This window comes from Ambystoma mexicanum, chromosome 9, assembly GCF_040938575.1.
Source record: "Ambystoma mexicanum isolate Mex_15411 chromosome 9, UKY_AmexF1_1, whole genome shotgun sequence".
Classification (NCBI taxonomy): domain Eukaryota; kingdom Metazoa; phylum Chordata; class Amphibia; order Caudata; family Ambystomatidae; genus Ambystoma; species Ambystoma mexicanum.
The window spans coordinates 1,510,852,237-1,510,869,825 of NC_090931.1; the positions used below are offsets into that span (position 1 = coordinate 1,510,852,237).

General features: G+C 48.9%; 1 protein-coding gene across 1 annotated transcript in view; it reads left to right on the forward strand.

The window, feature by feature from the left end:
• Positions 1–2,021: 2,021 nt before the first annotated feature.
• LOC138489370 (zinc finger protein 420-like) overlaps positions 2,022–17,589 on the forward strand; it is a 180,795-nt gene continuing 165,227 nt past the window's right edge. Inside the window, exon 1 of the mRNA XM_069617087.1 lies at positions 2,022–2,457. Coding sequence (XP_069473188.1) covers positions 2,434–2,457 — 24 coding nt within the window. The 5' untranslated portion in view covers positions 2,022–2,433. The remainder of the gene's footprint in view (positions 2,458–17,589) is intronic.

The following is a 17,589-nucleotide window of genomic DNA, read 5'->3' on the forward strand; positions in this document are numbered from 1 at the left end:
CCACTGGAACGAAGAAGCCGAAGAGGAGAGAAGCCAAAGGCATCTGCAACGACTGAACCACCGGTGAAGCCCTGCTGCAGATCCTCACCACTTTTCTCCAACGACTCGAGATGATCTTCACCTGCAAGAGTCTTCTTCCCTTGAGCTGGTGGGGCCAAACAGTTCGCCAATCGCCTTACAGGACCTGCCTTGGTCGAATCGCCAGTGCCAAGCAATAGGAGACTGGATAGACAGGCACCCGTCCACCACGACCGCAATTTAAAGGAGCATACCTTTCATTGCGTTTTGGCAGCATGGCTGCTGGTTTCATCCCTGGGCAGTGCAGTAACTCGAAACTTCCTCCACGACGAGAGCCTCTCTTCCTCTGCTGGATCTCCCGAACTGCAGGAACTGCCAAGAATAACCACCACCGCAGAAGCCTCTTCTACTTTCAAGGTACATTGTTCCGCCAGGCCTCCCTTTTCGTTGGGTATTGCTAAAGGTGTTTTAAATCCTTTACTTACCTTCTGGGCTGGCCGCCTTTTCATCTAACATTATCTTTCTACGTCCTGCACCCACCTTTTTAATCGTTTAACAAAGACTTGACTGCAGCTACTAGAAAATTTTGAACCTAGGCACTTTGCCTTGTACCACTGACTCTGGCACACGCCTCTTGACTCTGGCGAAATCTGTTACAACTGCCTTCTCTAGATTGTTTCTCTTCAAGAAATGTGTTGGTGCACCTAAAACTCTTATAACCACCTTTCCTTCCCTTTTATATATTGCTGAAGTGCCATTTTGCTCGGTTTTCACCAAAGTACTGTTGATGCTAAAGTGCTGCCTTGCTTAACTTGTTCACAATCCACTTGGGAAGTGTTTCTGGTGTGTTTTAGGAGTCTAAACCTGTATAACGTGTTCTTTCGCTCCCTTTGAAGAAATTGTTAGGGTGCCATTTCTGCTTAGTTAAACACTGTGCCGTTTTGCTCAGTTTTCACTCTTGCTCAAACTTGTCTACAATTAAAATATAATAGTGATTTGTGTGTGAACATCAGAGTGTGTAAAATATATATATTCTTTTTGATACAAAGCTTTGGACAGTGTTTCCTTGTTCCATAGTACTTTAGTCCTATTGTGTAAACCCTGAATATTGCGCATCTCCCTCTTGAGATAAGTCTGACTGCTTAGCCCTTAGGAACAGGAGACCATGAGATACTGATCACAGGAACAGGAGACCATGAGGTAATAATCACAGGAACAGGAGACCATGAGATACTGATCACAGGAACAGGAGGCCATGAGGTAATAATCACAGGAACAGGAGACCATGAGATGCTGATCACAGGAACAGGAGACCATGAGGCAATAATCACGGGAACAGGAGACCATGAGATACTGATCACAGGAACAGGAGACCATGAGATGCAGATCACAGGAAAAGGAGACCATGAAATGCAGATCACAGGAACAGGAGTCCATGAGGTAATAATCACAGGAACAGGAGACCATGAGATGCTGATCACAGGAACAGGAGACCATGAGATGCTGATCACAGGAACAGGAGACCATGAGATACTAATCACATGAACAGGAGACGGTAATCACAGGAACACGAGGCCCAGGAAGAGTCTCAGGGATAGTGAGTCCCATGCAGGATCCCGGACTCTCCAGCAGGAGACGCAGGTCACAGGAGCGGGAGACGCTAATCACGGGAGCAGGAGAAGTGATCACAGGAGCAGGAGACGCTAATCACGAGACCATGAGATCCAGATCACAGGAAGAGGAGACGCTAATCACAGGCGCAGGAGACGTTAATCACAAGACCAGGAGAGCAATCACCGAACAAGAGAGCTAAACTTGAGACCACGAGACACTAATCACAAATCAGGAGACTTATCACGGGCTTGGGGAGCGTCGGTAGTGGTAGTCTCTGAGCATGCTCAGAGGAGTCGTGTCTCCTCATCTTGTGATTAACGTCTTTTGTTCTTGTTGATTAGTGTCTCTTTTATTGGTGATTAGTGTCTCCTGTTCTAAGCAGCCTCAGTGCAGTCCTGAGACCCTCCACATCACCCAGTCTCCCAGTTCTTCCTTGGTGGGTTTGCTCTGAATTCTGCAAGAGGTCACTGCAGAGTAATCCATTCAGGATCTCTAGGGAGAAACCCATCCCAGATCACTGGAGAGGAATCCACCCAAGATCACTGGAGGGGAATCCACCAAAGATCACCGAAGGGAAATCCACCCAAGATCACTGGGGAGAAATCCACCCAAGATCACTGGAGAGGAATCCACCAAAGATCACCGAAGGGAAATCCACCCAAGATCACTGGTGAGAAATCACCCCAGATCACTGGAGAGGAATCCACCCAAGATCACTGAAGGGAAATCCACCCAAGATCACTGGAGAGGAATCCACCCAAGGTCACTGGAGAGGACACCATCCCAGATCACTGGAGAGCAATGGCTGGGAAAGAGCCAAATGAGGTGAGGTGGCACCTGGGTTATTTATTTGGTGACAGAAGTCATTGCTGCCAACTGGACCATACATGCCAACACTCCAGATTTAGGCTGGAGACTCCCAATTCTTTAGTTAAAAATGCTGCTATTTTTCACGTTCTCCCGCCTAAAATTATTATTTCCCCAATGCATTCCTATGGGGAAATGGTTGTCTCCCGATTTCTCTGTAGAAATCTCCCTCCCAGGCATGTCAGAATGTTGGCATGTATGCTGGACCCATGTCATGGGTCTCATTTTCAGGCATTTTAGCCAACAATGCGTTGGATTCTGGGAGTTGTAATTTCAGTGCCCCGTTAAATATGGTCTTTAAGTATTAGAATTCCCAGCATGCAGCGTGCTGCTGTCTAGACAAACAGGACTGGCTAAAGGTGTCCTTTATGACACGGGGCCTTTTTCCAGGTGTGCAGCACGTATGATTGTATTTATTGAAGAGAAAGCTGAGTGCTTCTATCAAAAACACTGTGCATAAATTATAAGGTTGGTGAGTGAATTAGTGGCCTCATAGGGGACTTTACAATGGCAGTGAATAGTGAGCAGGAAATGATGGAGGTGGCAGAGGAGGAAAATACAAGTGGAAAACCTGGGCGAGGGGCATTATAGATTGCCAGCACACCATGTACATTATTTATACTTTCTTACAATCCCCAGTAAAGGAAGGTGAAGTTTGGGATTAATAGGGAGAGATGATGGCACTATAGTCTCCTGCAGCTCAGGCGAGTCTCCAGGAAAAGAGCGCTGTTTCCCAGCCTCTGCTATTGCCTTTAATAATGACAATAAATGCACTGTCTGGCAACCACTCCCTCAGGCATTCTGCAGGGCAGCACCAAGGAGATGGGTGGGGTGCTGTGCTGAGCACTGCACATGCCACGTTTCTCTACTGGCTGTGATGCTCACATATGCCGCTCCAGGAGCCGTCTTGTACCTGGTACCTGCCTAGGGGTCTTCACAACTAGGTTTAACAGTCCCAATAAACCCAAAATTTAAGCCTCTATTGCCCAGCAGCATTGGAACGCATTCACTGTTTGTATTCTCTCAACTTAAGTGCATCATTCTCTGAGGATTTCTGTGCATGTACAGATCCCCAAATGCACATACATGAATAGCCTGAGCCCCGGCCTATCCTTTTCTAAAGTTCTGTGGGTCTCCGAAACATAGTGAGGCTCTCCTCATATGGGAGAAGAAACATGAGGAGAAGGAGGGCTACCCCAGCAGAGTAGCAGATGCCACAGCCAGTTATCATCAAAGCCAAACCCTGAGGCTGTCTGAATGAGAGTGTTGCTCAGGGCTACAAACCCCTAAATGTGTAGGTCAGCCTTGTGAAAAATTACATGTGCACCAAGTCCATTGTGCCTTATGTATTCGTATTTCTATTTGTTTCTTCTATAAGCACCACACTGCCATAGGGCTCAGTGTGCTGACAAAACATACAATAACACATAACATAAAATACAACAAACAACCAAAGGTTAAAACCCAGAAAGAAGGACCAAGGTTCCTACAAATGAAACAGGATATAGGTTCAAAATCATTCTCAGCTTGGTATGGGATGCCATGTTATGCAGGTGTTAACATCGGCTCTAAATCAATGACACGTTACTTTGACCACATACTATAACAATGCAATCTGTACTGAACATATAACACCAATTATTAACCTGCACCCTACGGAGGACTCTTGTGTCCTATGTTCTGATACAACTTTCGCCCACTCTTTGATGAAGCCGAGCCAGGACTGTATTTCTGAGTACCTCCCTTGCCTCGGGGTCCCTAGGCTTCTCAACGTTGGTAAGTATAATGTTCCTCGGGTCCATAATAAACCCCCTTAGGGTCGGGTCAGCGATCTTTCGCATTTGGGACTTTCTGATGCAAATATTCTTTGAGATTGAAGCGTAAGGTATAATGTTAGAGCTAGCCACAGACTCAGCAATCTTTAAAGATGATGAAATAACACCATGGGAGGGTCTATTACTGTTCTGGGGACGGGGCACGCGTGTACTGCCTGATGGACCACGGATTCAACAGTTTCCCTGATAAGTGTTTCCAGGTCAGAGGTTTAATTTAGATCTATTTTGCAATGTTGGTTAACCTTGTTATAAGTCTGGTCCGTTTGACAGGACTTTTCTGCCCTCACGATATGTACCCGAGGGACACTTGTATGCAGTGAGTAAATCAAGGGGTCAAATTCTGCAACATTTGTACATGCACTGAGATGACGTATAATATGTTCCTTAATACGCTGCCATCTCCCTGTATTTGCTAATTCATCATCCAGCCCCTCTTAACCAAGGAGGACTGCACCAAAGCTTCCAATATCACCTCGTCCATCATTTTCATAGGAGACTTCATTGCCAAAGTCAAAGAGGACACTGACCTATCAGAACTGCCAGGTCCATTTCCCGTTGACGTTTCCCCAGTCACACAAGGGCTGGGGACTCAAAAAGGAGTACCAGGCAACCATAGAATCTCAAAAGCATGGTTGGACAACATATTGAGAGCATACGCTCTAGTAAAAGGCATGTTTTATAGTCACAAATCCAATACTGAATCCAATTAGACCAAATACTGTGGTTCAAAACTGGACCCCCCAACAGTGCCCACCAATTCCTACACAGAGTGATGGGAGCTTGAACAGGGACATGCTTGCAGCAGAAATAACAATGCCCCCCTGCCTCCTTTCCCCTACAAGGCAACGTATTAATGTGTCAGCGTATCACCTTGCTGCACCGCCACCATAATTTACCTCTCTCCCAGCAGCTTCCACGAGCTCTGAGCACAGATCTCTGACCCCCATGATCATGTAGCCTGTCACAGTCCAAAGTTGAGGTCGTAGGAGAAGGGCAGGAGAAAAAACAGGAACCAGCTGCCGAGAGCCAACAAGCGACCACCAGCAACCAGCAGCGAAACACGAGAGCCAGGCATGGCATTGGTTAGATCAGGGAGCCCCAGCAACAGCTCTGTAAAAACGGGTGGACACTAACGCGGCCACCAAGCCGACAATGGTCGTGCTGGAGAAAGTGACCCTCCAGGCATCACGCGTCTGGCGTCAAGCTGCACTGCCAGTAGACGGCTGTTTCCGACACACAGCGGTGCAGCATGTACTAAGTGGCTCAACCATACAGCCCTTATATTACAGAGATACTTGTCATATATAAAGCTCTGTAGTCATTCATATGTTCTCGAAATGTTATTTATTTTTATGTAAACCAGGGAGGATCCCTCATTAGTGCTATTTGTCCCATTACCCATTCTAAGATGGGTATTTACAGTACAATGGGGGTGTACAGGACTGTGCATCAAACCTCAAACAGAAATGGCAAAATATATACATACTTTATTGCAATCCATCAAAGGATATATATTTATGATTTAGAAAGAGAAATCATATATATATTATTAAAATACATCAGGTAGCTAGCATTATAATTAAGAACAATCATCAGAATATATTTCATACATCTAATATCAGAAAATAACAGATATGGTTATTCTATGTTTTAATAATGCACTGTAAGGTAAGCATAACATATGTGTTATGGCTACAATATTTACTAGAATTCAGCATAATACATTAACATTTTGAGCTGCTTCTTTTTTAAATTTAGTAATAGCAGTGCAATTAAATAATTTCATTCTTTCTTAGTATCACCATTTTGTCTTTCAAAATGTCCTTACTTCCGAGAACGGGATGTGATCCGGTTAAAACCACTGATCTGCTCCTTCTGTGAGCACCAAGGCAAGGCTTAATTTTGCAGGCGGGCCACTGGTTCCCAGTGCTGATAAACTAGCACATTTATTACAGTCTGTACAAACACTAATAATTAAAAAATAATGGAAGATACAAGCACATTTAAAGAGCCTGCAGCCTGGTGCTCTGGCGACTTACATGGTCTGTTAGAAGCCCAGCACTTCCCAAGCGGGCAGAGCCAATCTGCGCCCCCATCAAAGCCTCCATACGAACAATGCATCTTCCGTGTGACGCCGGCTTTCCTGCAGGGCAACCACGATGACCAAGTATGCCTCCAAATACTAGGCCTCTCCCCTCCTATGGGGGTGCTGCTGTTCTCATATTACCATTAACCATACAAAATCACCACCAATCCTCCAAGACAGTGTTTGTTCTCTGGTTGTCGTCCTATCAGCAGCAGCGGGGGTGGATCTAGCAAACATTCACCTAACAATGCAGAGTGAGAGAGAGCCATGCTGCATGAACGCGGTGGGTAGCGGAGCCATGCTGCATGAATGCGGTGGGTAGCAGTAGGAAAGGAACATGCAAAGTTTTAATAGTGTGAGTCCAAACGTTTACTATCCTGTTGAGAGGCAACATAGTAGCGAGGAAGGCCTGGAGGAAGGCTAAATCAGTCATCAAATGGCCTGAGAACAAGAGTAGGAATTAAGCTTTTATTAGAGCGCTATGTGAGGTGGGGGCGGATTTGGCATCTGTTCACGGGATGCTCCAAGCGGCCGCCACTGTAGAGGTAATGCATTATTGAAGCTTTGGCTCATTCTCAAAGAGGACCCCAAGGATGTGAGCCCTGGGGCCACGGGTGAGGAGTTTGGAGAGAAAATATATTATGGTTGTCGGGGGGCTGCAAGCTGTGAGACAACTTTTGGGAGGGATGGTGTGGAAGGACCATTCTATTAGGTCTGAAGATCCACTGATGAGCAGTTAGCTTGAAAGTGAGCGTCCCCCAAAAATGCAGTAATAACTCCCACAGGGGAGTCAGTAATGGACACACCCCAGGAGGGAATGAGACCAGGACCAAGTGCGGGTGAAGTTAGAAAGTAAAGTTTATCCAAAATCAAATAGGGCAAGCAGAGAACTCTGCAAACACCGAGAACGCTCTGCCAGACAACAGTAAAACATTCATATTTATTACAAAATCCCATCATAAATGATGTAGACTATGAGGGGCACATAAGTTGTGGGGATTGGGTGGTGAAGACTATATACTATGTGATCCTTATGTCCGGTGCTCCTGGATTGGCAGAGGTCCATGTGGTACCAGTGCGGGGTGGACGGGTCAGCTGGGCTCTCCGGGGTGGAGCGCAGGGTCGCGCAATGTCTGAGCTGTTACAATTTACACTACATAGCAATGCCCTTGTGGCCACACATAATTTGACATTCATCTATTCACATTGGCATTTAAGGAATATATTGCTAAACATTTGACCTGGTAATAAAAGTGAGAATACATGATTCCAGGTGCCTAACCTATTCATGCGATTATGTTGTCTCATTCATCAGCCGTTCCTTTAGATCTCATAAGACACTTATTTGGTGTTTGTTATTATGACGTGAATATATTGCCACACATGGATTCAGGGGTCATGGGTGAACTAGGGTGGTATGTTGATGGAGGGCATGCAGTCTTACTTCAAAAAGCATTGGGGTGAGGGGTTTACTGCCTATATTTCTTTAACCAGAGTCTGGGGGTGTAAAACAAGTTCATAGTGACTTCATGAGCCAGAGGGCTGAAGGGAGGGTGGATACCTGGTGCAGGCTCAGCGGAAAGGTGAGAGGTTACATTTGTAGCATCAGGGTGAAAATGGCCTTCAGCCATCAGCCCAGCATGAGGGGGCTGGTGGGGGCTGAGTGTGCGGCACTGCAGGATGAGGGGAGAGGGCTCTGAGGCCTGTTGCGCTGGGTCTTGCTCACTCTGTGGGGTTATATTTATGTTGATAAAATGGGGTGAAACTGGATCATTGTAACTGCAAGTACATTAGATAATAAGCGAGTTCTGATTACCATATAAGTCATACCGTTATGTTTACCATCATCATCATACTATGAAAAATGAATCTATTTACACTAGCCTCATGGCTTCGCTGTGCTACAGTATACATATGAGAAACGTATACTAGTTGAACAGGTAGAAAACATACATAGCATTAGAAAACCAACAAGCACCTATACTTTATACATTGCATTTTTGTCGGATAAGTGAATTAACATATCATACATCAGTGTAAGTTTCTGGAAAAGGACCATCTCGAACCAACAGCAAGGGACCTGGACATGTATCACAGCTTTATATGCATTGAAGTAGGTAAAGATCGTCCTGTTTTATCACATGAAATCAGCCCCTCAGTACACAACTACAGAAAGGGATTTATAGCGTCCGCAGAGGGATTAGCAGTGTGGGTCAGGCAGAGTGGCACACAGGCGTGCGTTGTGTATCTGCTACTTCAAAAGGAGAGCAAGGTTGGGGGGTTATCCACAGCAATGCCATAAATGTAGGGTCTGCAAGGGGACAGGACATGTTTGTGGAGATACATTGTTTTTCTCATACCCCAGCTTCGGTCCGGTCATTCGCAGGTCAGTGATGAACTGCAGAAGGTGAAGGATACAGTGTTTGTCTTGTAGCTTGTTCGTGCCTAGAAAGATAGTGAGCTAAAGACTCTGGGTAAGTCTCTCGCAACCAGGACTAATGTCTGGCAGAGGGACTCCCAGGACCCCCCTTGTTAATTTGCATATTTAAGTAACTTTGGGTATCACCCTAAGTTACCAGGGGAATCCAGACGTGGACCCCTTGCTCACTATTCTTAGAGAGGCACAGCTCCTCCCTACTGATGAGGTCCTTCCAGACAGAAACATGTGTCTGGGGATGCTGTTGGTACTCTTGTTCAGAGGAGAATTGCCTAGCATTTCGGTGCTGGACTGCCCCAGGGCAGGACAAAGACTGATATGTTTGGGATATTTCTTCTCTGTGAAAGATAGTGAGCTAAAGACTCTGGGTAAGTCTCTCGCAACCAGGACTAATGTCTGGCAGAGGGACTCCCAGGACCCCCCTTGTTAATTTGCATATTTAAGTAACTTTGGGTATCACCCTAAGTTACTAGGGGAATCCAGACGTGGACCCCTTGCTCACTATTCTTAGAGAGGCACAGCTCCTCCCTACTGATGAGGTCCAACCGGACCGGAACACGTGTCTGGGGATGCTGTTGGTACTCTTGTTCAGAGGAGAATTGCCTAGCATTTCGGTGCTGGACTGCCCCAGGGCAGGACAAAGACTGATATGTTTGGGATATTTCTTCTCTGTGAAAGATAGTGAGCTAAAGACTCTGGGTAAATCTCTCGCAACCAGGACTAATGTCTGGCAGAGGGACTCCCAGGACCCCCCTTGTTAATTTGCATATTTAAGTAACTTTGGGTATCACCCTAAGTTACTAGGGGAATCCAGACGTGGATCCCTTGCTCACTATTCTTAGAGAGGCACAGCTCCTCCCTACTGATGAGGTCCAACCAGACCGAAACAAACACGTGTCTGGGGATGCTGTTGGTACTCTTGCTCAGAGGAGAATTGCCTAGCATTTCGGTGCTGGACTGCCCCAGGGCAGGACAAAGACTGATATGTTTGGGATATTTCTTCTCTGTGAAAGATAGTGAGCTAAAGACTCTGGGTAAGTCTCTCGCAACCAGGACTAATGTCTGGCAGAGGGACTCCCAGGACCCCCCTTGTTAATTTTCATATTTAAGTAACTTTGGGTATCACCCTAAATTACTAGGGGAATCCAGACGTGGACCCCTTGCTCACTATTCTTAGAGAGGCACAGCTCCTCCCTACTGATGAGGTCCAACTAGACCGAAACACGTGTCTGGGGATGCTGTTGGTACTCTTGTTCAGAGGAGAATTGCCTAGCATTTCGGTGCTGGACTACCCCGGGCAGGACAAAGACTGATATGTTTGGGATATTTCTTCTCTGTGAAAGATAGTGAGCTAAAGACTCTGGGTAAGTCTCTCGCAACCAGGACTAATGTCTGGCATAGGGACTCCCAGGACCCCCCTTGTTAATTTGCATATTTAAGTAACTTTGGGTATCACCCTAAGTTACTAGGGGAATCCAGACGTGGACCCCTTGCTCACTATTCTTAGAGAGGCACAGCTCCTCCCTACTGATGAGGTCCAACCAGACCGAAACACGTGTCTGGGGATGCTGTTGGTACTCTTGTTCAGAGGAGAATTGCCTAGCATTTCGGTGCTGGACTGCCCCAGGGCAGGACAAAGACTGATATGTTTGGGATATTTCTTCTCTGTGAAAGATAGTGAGCTAAAGACTCTGGGTAAGTCTCTCGCAACCAGGACTAATGTCTGGCAGAGGGACCCCCAGGACCCCCCTTGTTAATTTAGTCTCCCGTGAGAACAGGCCCGCTGCAGGGACACCAAGGGGAGGAGGGTGAGGGAAGAGACTGACCCGCTGTGCGCAATCTTGAGGGGAGAGTTGCAGCACTGCAGGCTGCCTATGCCCATGAGGCCTAATTTGTCATGTACAAAATGGAGTCTGAGTGTGGCACAAAATGGAGTTTGGGATCAGCCCTACGGCTGAGTTTTGCATCCATATGGGTCGGCCCACAGCCATCCTGCATCCCTGGCCACAGGCGCATGGGTGGTCGCTGGACGAATCATAATCTGCAAGTTGGTAAGACTGGAGGGGAGGGGGGTCTTGAAGACCTTTCCTCCCATAAAGCAAATTACCATGTTAGAGAAGGTGTGTGTAGGAGGATACGATGGCTGATAGTGTCAAAGGCAGCACAGAGATCACAGGCTGAGAAACAAGGAGATTTTGGAATGGGGAGCAGTTGTGAGAAATATGGAGATGTAAGTGGCAGCTGGCTCCACGGATGGACATGTAAGTGGGTGCTGGTCCCATGGATGGAGATGTAAGTGGGTGCTGGTCCCATGGATGGAGATGTAAGTGGGAGCTGGTCCCATGGATGGAGATGTAAGTGGGAGCTGGTTCCATGGATGGAGATGTAAGTGGGCGCTTGTCACATGGATGGACATGTGAATGGGAGCTGGCCCTATGGATGAAGGTGTGAGTTGGAGCTGGTTTCATGGATTGAGATTTAAGTGGGAGCTAGTCCCATGGATGGAGATGTAAGTGGGAGACAGTCCCCTGGATGGAGATGTAAGTGGGAGACGGTCCCATGGATGGAGATGTAAGTGGGAGAGGGTCCCCTGCATGGAGATTTAAGTGGGAGATGGTCCCATGGATGGAGATGTAAGTGGGAGCTAGCTCCATGGATGGAGATGTAAGTGGGAGCTGGTTCCATGGATGGAGATGTAAGTGGGAGCTGGCTCCATGGATGGAGATGTAAGTGGGAGCTGGTCCCATGGATGGAGATGTAAGTGGGAGCTGGTCCCATGGATGGAGATGTAAGTGGGAACTGGCTCCATTGATGGAGATGTAAGTGGGAGCTTGTCCCATGGGTGGAGATGTATGATGGAGCTGGCTCCATGGATGGAGATTTGAGCGGCAGCTGGTTCCATGGATGGAGATGTAAGTGGGAGCTGGCTCGATGGATGGAGATGTAAGTGGGAACTGGTCCCATGGATAGAGATGTAAGTGGGAGCTGGTCCCATGCATGGAGATGTAAGTGGGAACTGGTCCCATGCGTGGAGATGTAAGTGGGATCTGGTTGCATGGATGGAGATGTAAGTGGGTGTTGGCTCCATGGATGGAGATGTAAGTGGGAGATGGTCCCATGGATGGAGATGTAAGTGGGAGCTGGCTCCATGGATGGAGATGAAAGAGAGAGCTGGTTCCATGGATGGAGATGTAAGTGGGAACTGGTCCCATGCGTGGAGATGTAAGTGGGAGCTGGCTCCATGGATGGAGGTGTAAGTGGGTGCTGGTCCCATGGAGTGAGATGTAAGTGGGAGCTGGTCCCATGAATGGAGATGTAAGTGGGAGCTCGCCCCATGGATGGAGATGTAAGTGGGAGCTGGTCCCATGGATGGAGATGTAAGTGTGAACTATCTCTATGGATGGAGATGTAAATGGGAGGGTTCTATGTCTTAAAATCGTGGCATAAATGGCCATGAATACAAAATATTGTGGCAAAAATGCTGTGGTTTTGCTGCCACAATCATGTAAGATATAGAGGGGACATCCCTGCAACCCCCGGACCCATTATACCATTTAAGGGGAGCCGGGGATACCCCCACAACCCCTGCTCCCCTTAAATGGTGTAATGGGGTACACCTTTACTGGGTCAAACTACACCATTTTAACCGTGATTGTTTTTACCTGCACCATTTTTGCCGTGATTGTATTACCTGATACCAGTGGGAGCTGGCTCCATGGATGGAGATGTTAGTGGCAGCTGGCTCCATGGATGGAGATGTAAGTGGGAGCTGGTCCCATGGATGGAGATCTAAGTGGGAGCTGGTCCCATGGATGGAGATGTAAGTGGGAGCTGGTCCCATGGATGGAGATGTAAAGAGAGCTGGCTCCATGGATGGAGATGTAAGTGGGAGCTGGTCCCATGGATGGAGATGTAAGTGGGAGCTGGTCCCATGGATGGAGATGTAAAGAGAGCTGGCTCCATGGATGGAGATGTAAGTGGGAGCTGGTCCCATGGATGGAGATGTAAAGAGAGCTGGCTCCATGGATGGAGATGTAAGTGGGAGCTGCGTACATGGATGGAGGTGTAAGTGGGAGCTGGTCCCATGCATGGAGATGTAAGTGGGAGCTTGTTCCATGAATGAAGATGTAATGAGGGCTGGCTCCAATGAAGGAGATGTAAGTGGTATCTGGTCCCATGGATGCAGATGTGAGTGGTAGCTGGTCCCATGGATGCAGATGTGAGTGGGAGCTGGTCCCATGGATGGAGATGTAAGCGGGAGCTTGTCCAATGGATGGAGATGTAAGTGGGAACTGGCTCCATGGATGGAAATGTAATGGGGCTGGCTCAAATGATGGTGATGTAAGTGTGAGCTGGTCCCATAGATGGAGATGTAAATGGGACCTTTTCCCATGGATGGAAATGTAAGTGGGAGCTGGTCCCATAGATGGAGATGTAAGTGGGAGCTAGTCCCATGGATGGAGACGTACGTGGGTGCTGGTCCCATGGGTAGAGATGCACATGGGAGCTGGTTCCAAGGACAGAGCTGTAAGGAGGAGTTGGCCCCATGGCTGGAGATGTAAGGGGGAGCTGGTTCCATTTAGTGTCTGTTGCAAAAGCCCTTATTGCAGGAGATTAAACTGTATGTTGATCTCCAGGTGGGTGATACTGTAGCTAAACACATCTGAGCAGAGAGAGGAGATGGAGTTGGTATAGCACCTGGACTTTGTTGAATCCAGGTCAGTAGAGGGAACAAGAAGAGTATAGTAAGCTCTAAGAGTATAGTAATCTCTAAGGGCGAGGCGTTCAATCCTTGAATTCTTACTCAGTGGAGTGCAGAGTGGGCAAAGAGTTAAGTCCTGACCCTGGGTAGATAGACAACCTTAGAGGCACGTTTTGATTTGTATTTAGTAAAGTGGGAATAGGGAGAGTGATGGAGGAGCAGAGAAAGATAAGGAGGCAGTAGCCCCCAGAGGGAGATATCAATGTTGCAGGGAGTAGCGTAGAGAGAGGATAAGATGAAGACCAGGTCCAGAGAGATGCCATGACTGTGGATGGGTTATTGGTAAAGGGCGACCAGGATGTGGCCAGATAGGAGTGAGTGGAGCTCAAATCAATGTGCATAGGAGATGTTTTGGAGGTTCTAACCACCCAAGAAGATGATAGAAGCTTTAATTGTCGGGGGAGGGGGGTAGGGAAGACTGTGGTACAAGTGAGGAAAGAAGGACACATGAGCATGCACTAGACAAGGAGGACAGTATGTGGGGTAGTATAATAGTTTTGAGCTAGATTTTTTCCTCTTTTTTTCGGGGACTAGGCTGTGTGAGGAAGTTAATGTATATAAGAAACACAGTTACACCACTAGTTACCCAACTTCCCTCTACAGGGGTTGTGAGATGAATACTCCTTGAAGCGACAGTTACTTGCACTCAGCTGTATTGATCACAATCAATTAGGTATAAAAAAAACATATTTTAATTAGTATACACATACTTTAACCTCTTAAGTGCCAAGGGCAAAGTATCTCGTCCTTGACATTACCTCCGTAGTGCCAAGGACGAGATAGCTCGTCCTTTTTGGCACCTTGTTTTTCGCTCAAAACTGTAATCCAACCCCCGGGCTAGGGGTAAGTCCCCCCTCACTGCCAGGGGGCTGGATTACCTTCAGTTTCACGTTGGCGTTCGTAATGCACGTCGGCGTGAAACTGAAAGTAAATTCACCGCAGCAGCCCTTTTCGGCTGCTGCGGTGAAGAAAGAAGGTGAGTGCCCTTTTTCTCTTCCTCGATCTACGGCTGTATTTCAAGCCGGAGATCGAGGCAGGTATCGTTGGAAAGGGGAGATTCTCCCCTTTCCAACGATACACTTTGTGTGGCATTGCTGCTCACGGATCGGGCGCAGGCCGCACGATCCGTGGGCAGCAATGTCACTGGATCAATAGAGATCCGTTTGTGACATGGGGGGAGGGGGGCCTGCTTACTAGGTAAGTGCTCCTCTCCCCCCCTGTGGCCCCAAAGCATGGGGCCACATGTACGGAGAACCCTGGGGGCGGATGGATGACCATCTGCCCCCAGGGGTGGGGGACAAAAAAAATCTTTTTTTTTGAAAAAGCAGAATGGGAAGGCGGGAGGGGGGTGGGGACCACTAGCCACCATGGATTTTTTTGGGGAGGGTGTCGTTGGAAAGGGGAGATTCTCCCCTTTCCAACGATACCCTGTTTGTAAGCATTGCTGCTCCTGGATTTGCCGCAGAGCGCTCGATCCAGGTGCAGCAATGGCCACTAGAGACCAGGGATGTGATACAGAGGTGGGGGGAGGGGGGCAGCTTACTAGGCAAGCCCCCCCTAACCCCCGTGGCCCCAAAGCATGGTGCCACATGTATGGAGAACCTTGGGGGCGGATGGGTGACCATCTGCCCCCAGGGAAGGGGGACAAAAAAATTATTTTTTTTGCAAAAGCAGAATGGGAAGGGGGTGGGGGGTGGGGACCACTAGACACCATGGAATGTTTTGGCAGAGGTGTCGTTGGAAAGGGGAGATTCTCCCCTTTCCAGCGACACCCTGTTTGTTAGCATTGCTGCTCCTGGATTGGGCACATGCTGCTCGATCCAGGACCAGCAATGGCCACTAGACACCAGGGATGTGTTACAGAGGGGGGGTGGGCGGCAGCTTACTAGGTAAGCGCCCCCCTCCCCCCGGGGCCCCAAAGCATGGGGCCACATGTATGGAGACCCCTTGGGGCGGATGGGTGACCATCTGTCCCCGGGGGGGGAAATAATTAGCATGGTTGGTGTTGGGGGGAGTGCCTCCCCACTGGACCACCAGGGAATTGTTTTATGTAAAGGGGTTGACCCCCCCACAAAATGGACTTGGGGTCATGCCATGCAGCCCTCCCTGGGGGCAGTTATCTGCTCTTAGGAAGGGGCAAGTAACCCCAGGGAGGGCTGCATGAGTACCCCACCTCTTATCTGCCCCCAGGGAGGGCTGAATGAGATGCCCCCTCCTGCATTTGGGGTGGGGGAGAGGGTCAACCCCCAGTACATTAGAACATTATCTGGGGGTGTAGGGGGCCCCTCAGCCCCCGCTAAAGGGCAGCCTGCCATTTTGAATTATTTTCTTTGTTTTCTAAACCTGCCTTGGCTCAGAGGGTCACATTGGTGTACCAATCTGGCCCCGGGGTGCTCAAGTGCTCAAACCTTACTGCCCCACCCACCACGGGGCCTGTCCCACAATTTCTGGGGCGTCCTCTCCCCCCCACCCCTAATGGAGGGGGGTGTATCTCACGCAGCCATTTGTAGGAGGCCCAGGGAGGCCTGCATGCGGTGCCCCTGCCACCCATTTGGGGTGAGGGGGGAGAGGGCCCCAAAAATGGTGGGACAGGCCCCCCACGGGGTGCGGCAGTAAGGTTTGGGCACCCCAGGGCCAGATTGGTACACCAATGTGCCCCTCTGCGCCAAGGAGAGTAGGGTTACCAAAGGAAAAAAGTGAAAATGGTGGAACGCTTTTAGGAGGGGCTGTAGGGCACCCCAAAGGGATGGGGAATTTTCTAATGGGATGGGGCATTGACCCCCTGCCCCCCACCAGCAACGGAGTGGGTGCCATGTCATGCAGCCCTCCCTGGGACCAGATATCTGCTCCTAGGAAGGGCCACCTGAGCCCAGGGAGGAGTGCAGGACAGCCCCCCACCCTTATCTGCCCCCGGGGAGGGCTACATTTTGCTGGTGTGACCGTAGGTAACACATGTTTTTTGTTTTGTGTACAGCTTTTTCTACACGACCAGTTGCAATGTCATGTGAGTACTGTTTTTTATTATTCTATGGTTAGGGCCCACTGTCAGTGGGGTGGGTGAGACTGGGGCTGGATTGTTGGTGGTGTGAGTGGGAATGGGCCGTCTGGGCAGATATGTTGGTGGGCTGGGACACAATTGCAGGGGCAGGCCACAAATTGCCCCCCATGCCAGCATAACGTTGGTGTTTCCCTGGGAGCGGATCCATACCATGTGGGTTGTCCGTCTGCAAGCCCAGGCTCCACCTCTGGCTGTGCTACGTTACAGATGTCACCTCCGGGGAGGAATGGGGATCCTGCTGGGGCTCCCTGGAGCAGCTGCTGTGCTTAGGGGATGGTACACCCACATGGTACATGGATGTCCAAGGCCACGGACATCACCTCCAACCGTCCTGGAGTTGCGGCTGGGCTGCATTACAGCTTTTCCCTTCGGTGAGGTATTGGCACACTGCCGAGACTCCCTGGTGGGGAGAAGCTGTAACGCAGGGCAGCCAGGGCTCCAGCAAAGTCGGCAATAATATCCCTGGCCTTGGGCACCCTTCTTCCATGTGGGTCTTTGCCGGGGGTTCTGGGTAATACATTCTGGGCCGATTTGCGTAAGTCAGACCTCTGTGGATTCCCACGGGTGTCCTCCTTTGGGAAATGCATGGGGTTCCCAGTTTTCCTTGCTGGCTTCGACAACCTAGGCCCAAATCTGTAGGTTGCCCACATGAACAAAATGGGCTGTGCCGAAAGGCTTGGGGTTACCAGTGGGTTACCCTTTTCCTTTTGCACCCCCCGTAGGTGCACCCACATGTGAGGTACCGTTTTAATCGGGACACGTGTTGGGACGCAGGAAGATAGGCCATGTGTTGTTGGCGGTGTGTTTTTCGGTGGTCGGCCAGAGCGAAATGTCTGAGAATTGTCTTCATTTCCAGCCAATTTCAGAGACATTTCCCTGTGTCCACTCACCGAAACACGTCGCCAACAACAG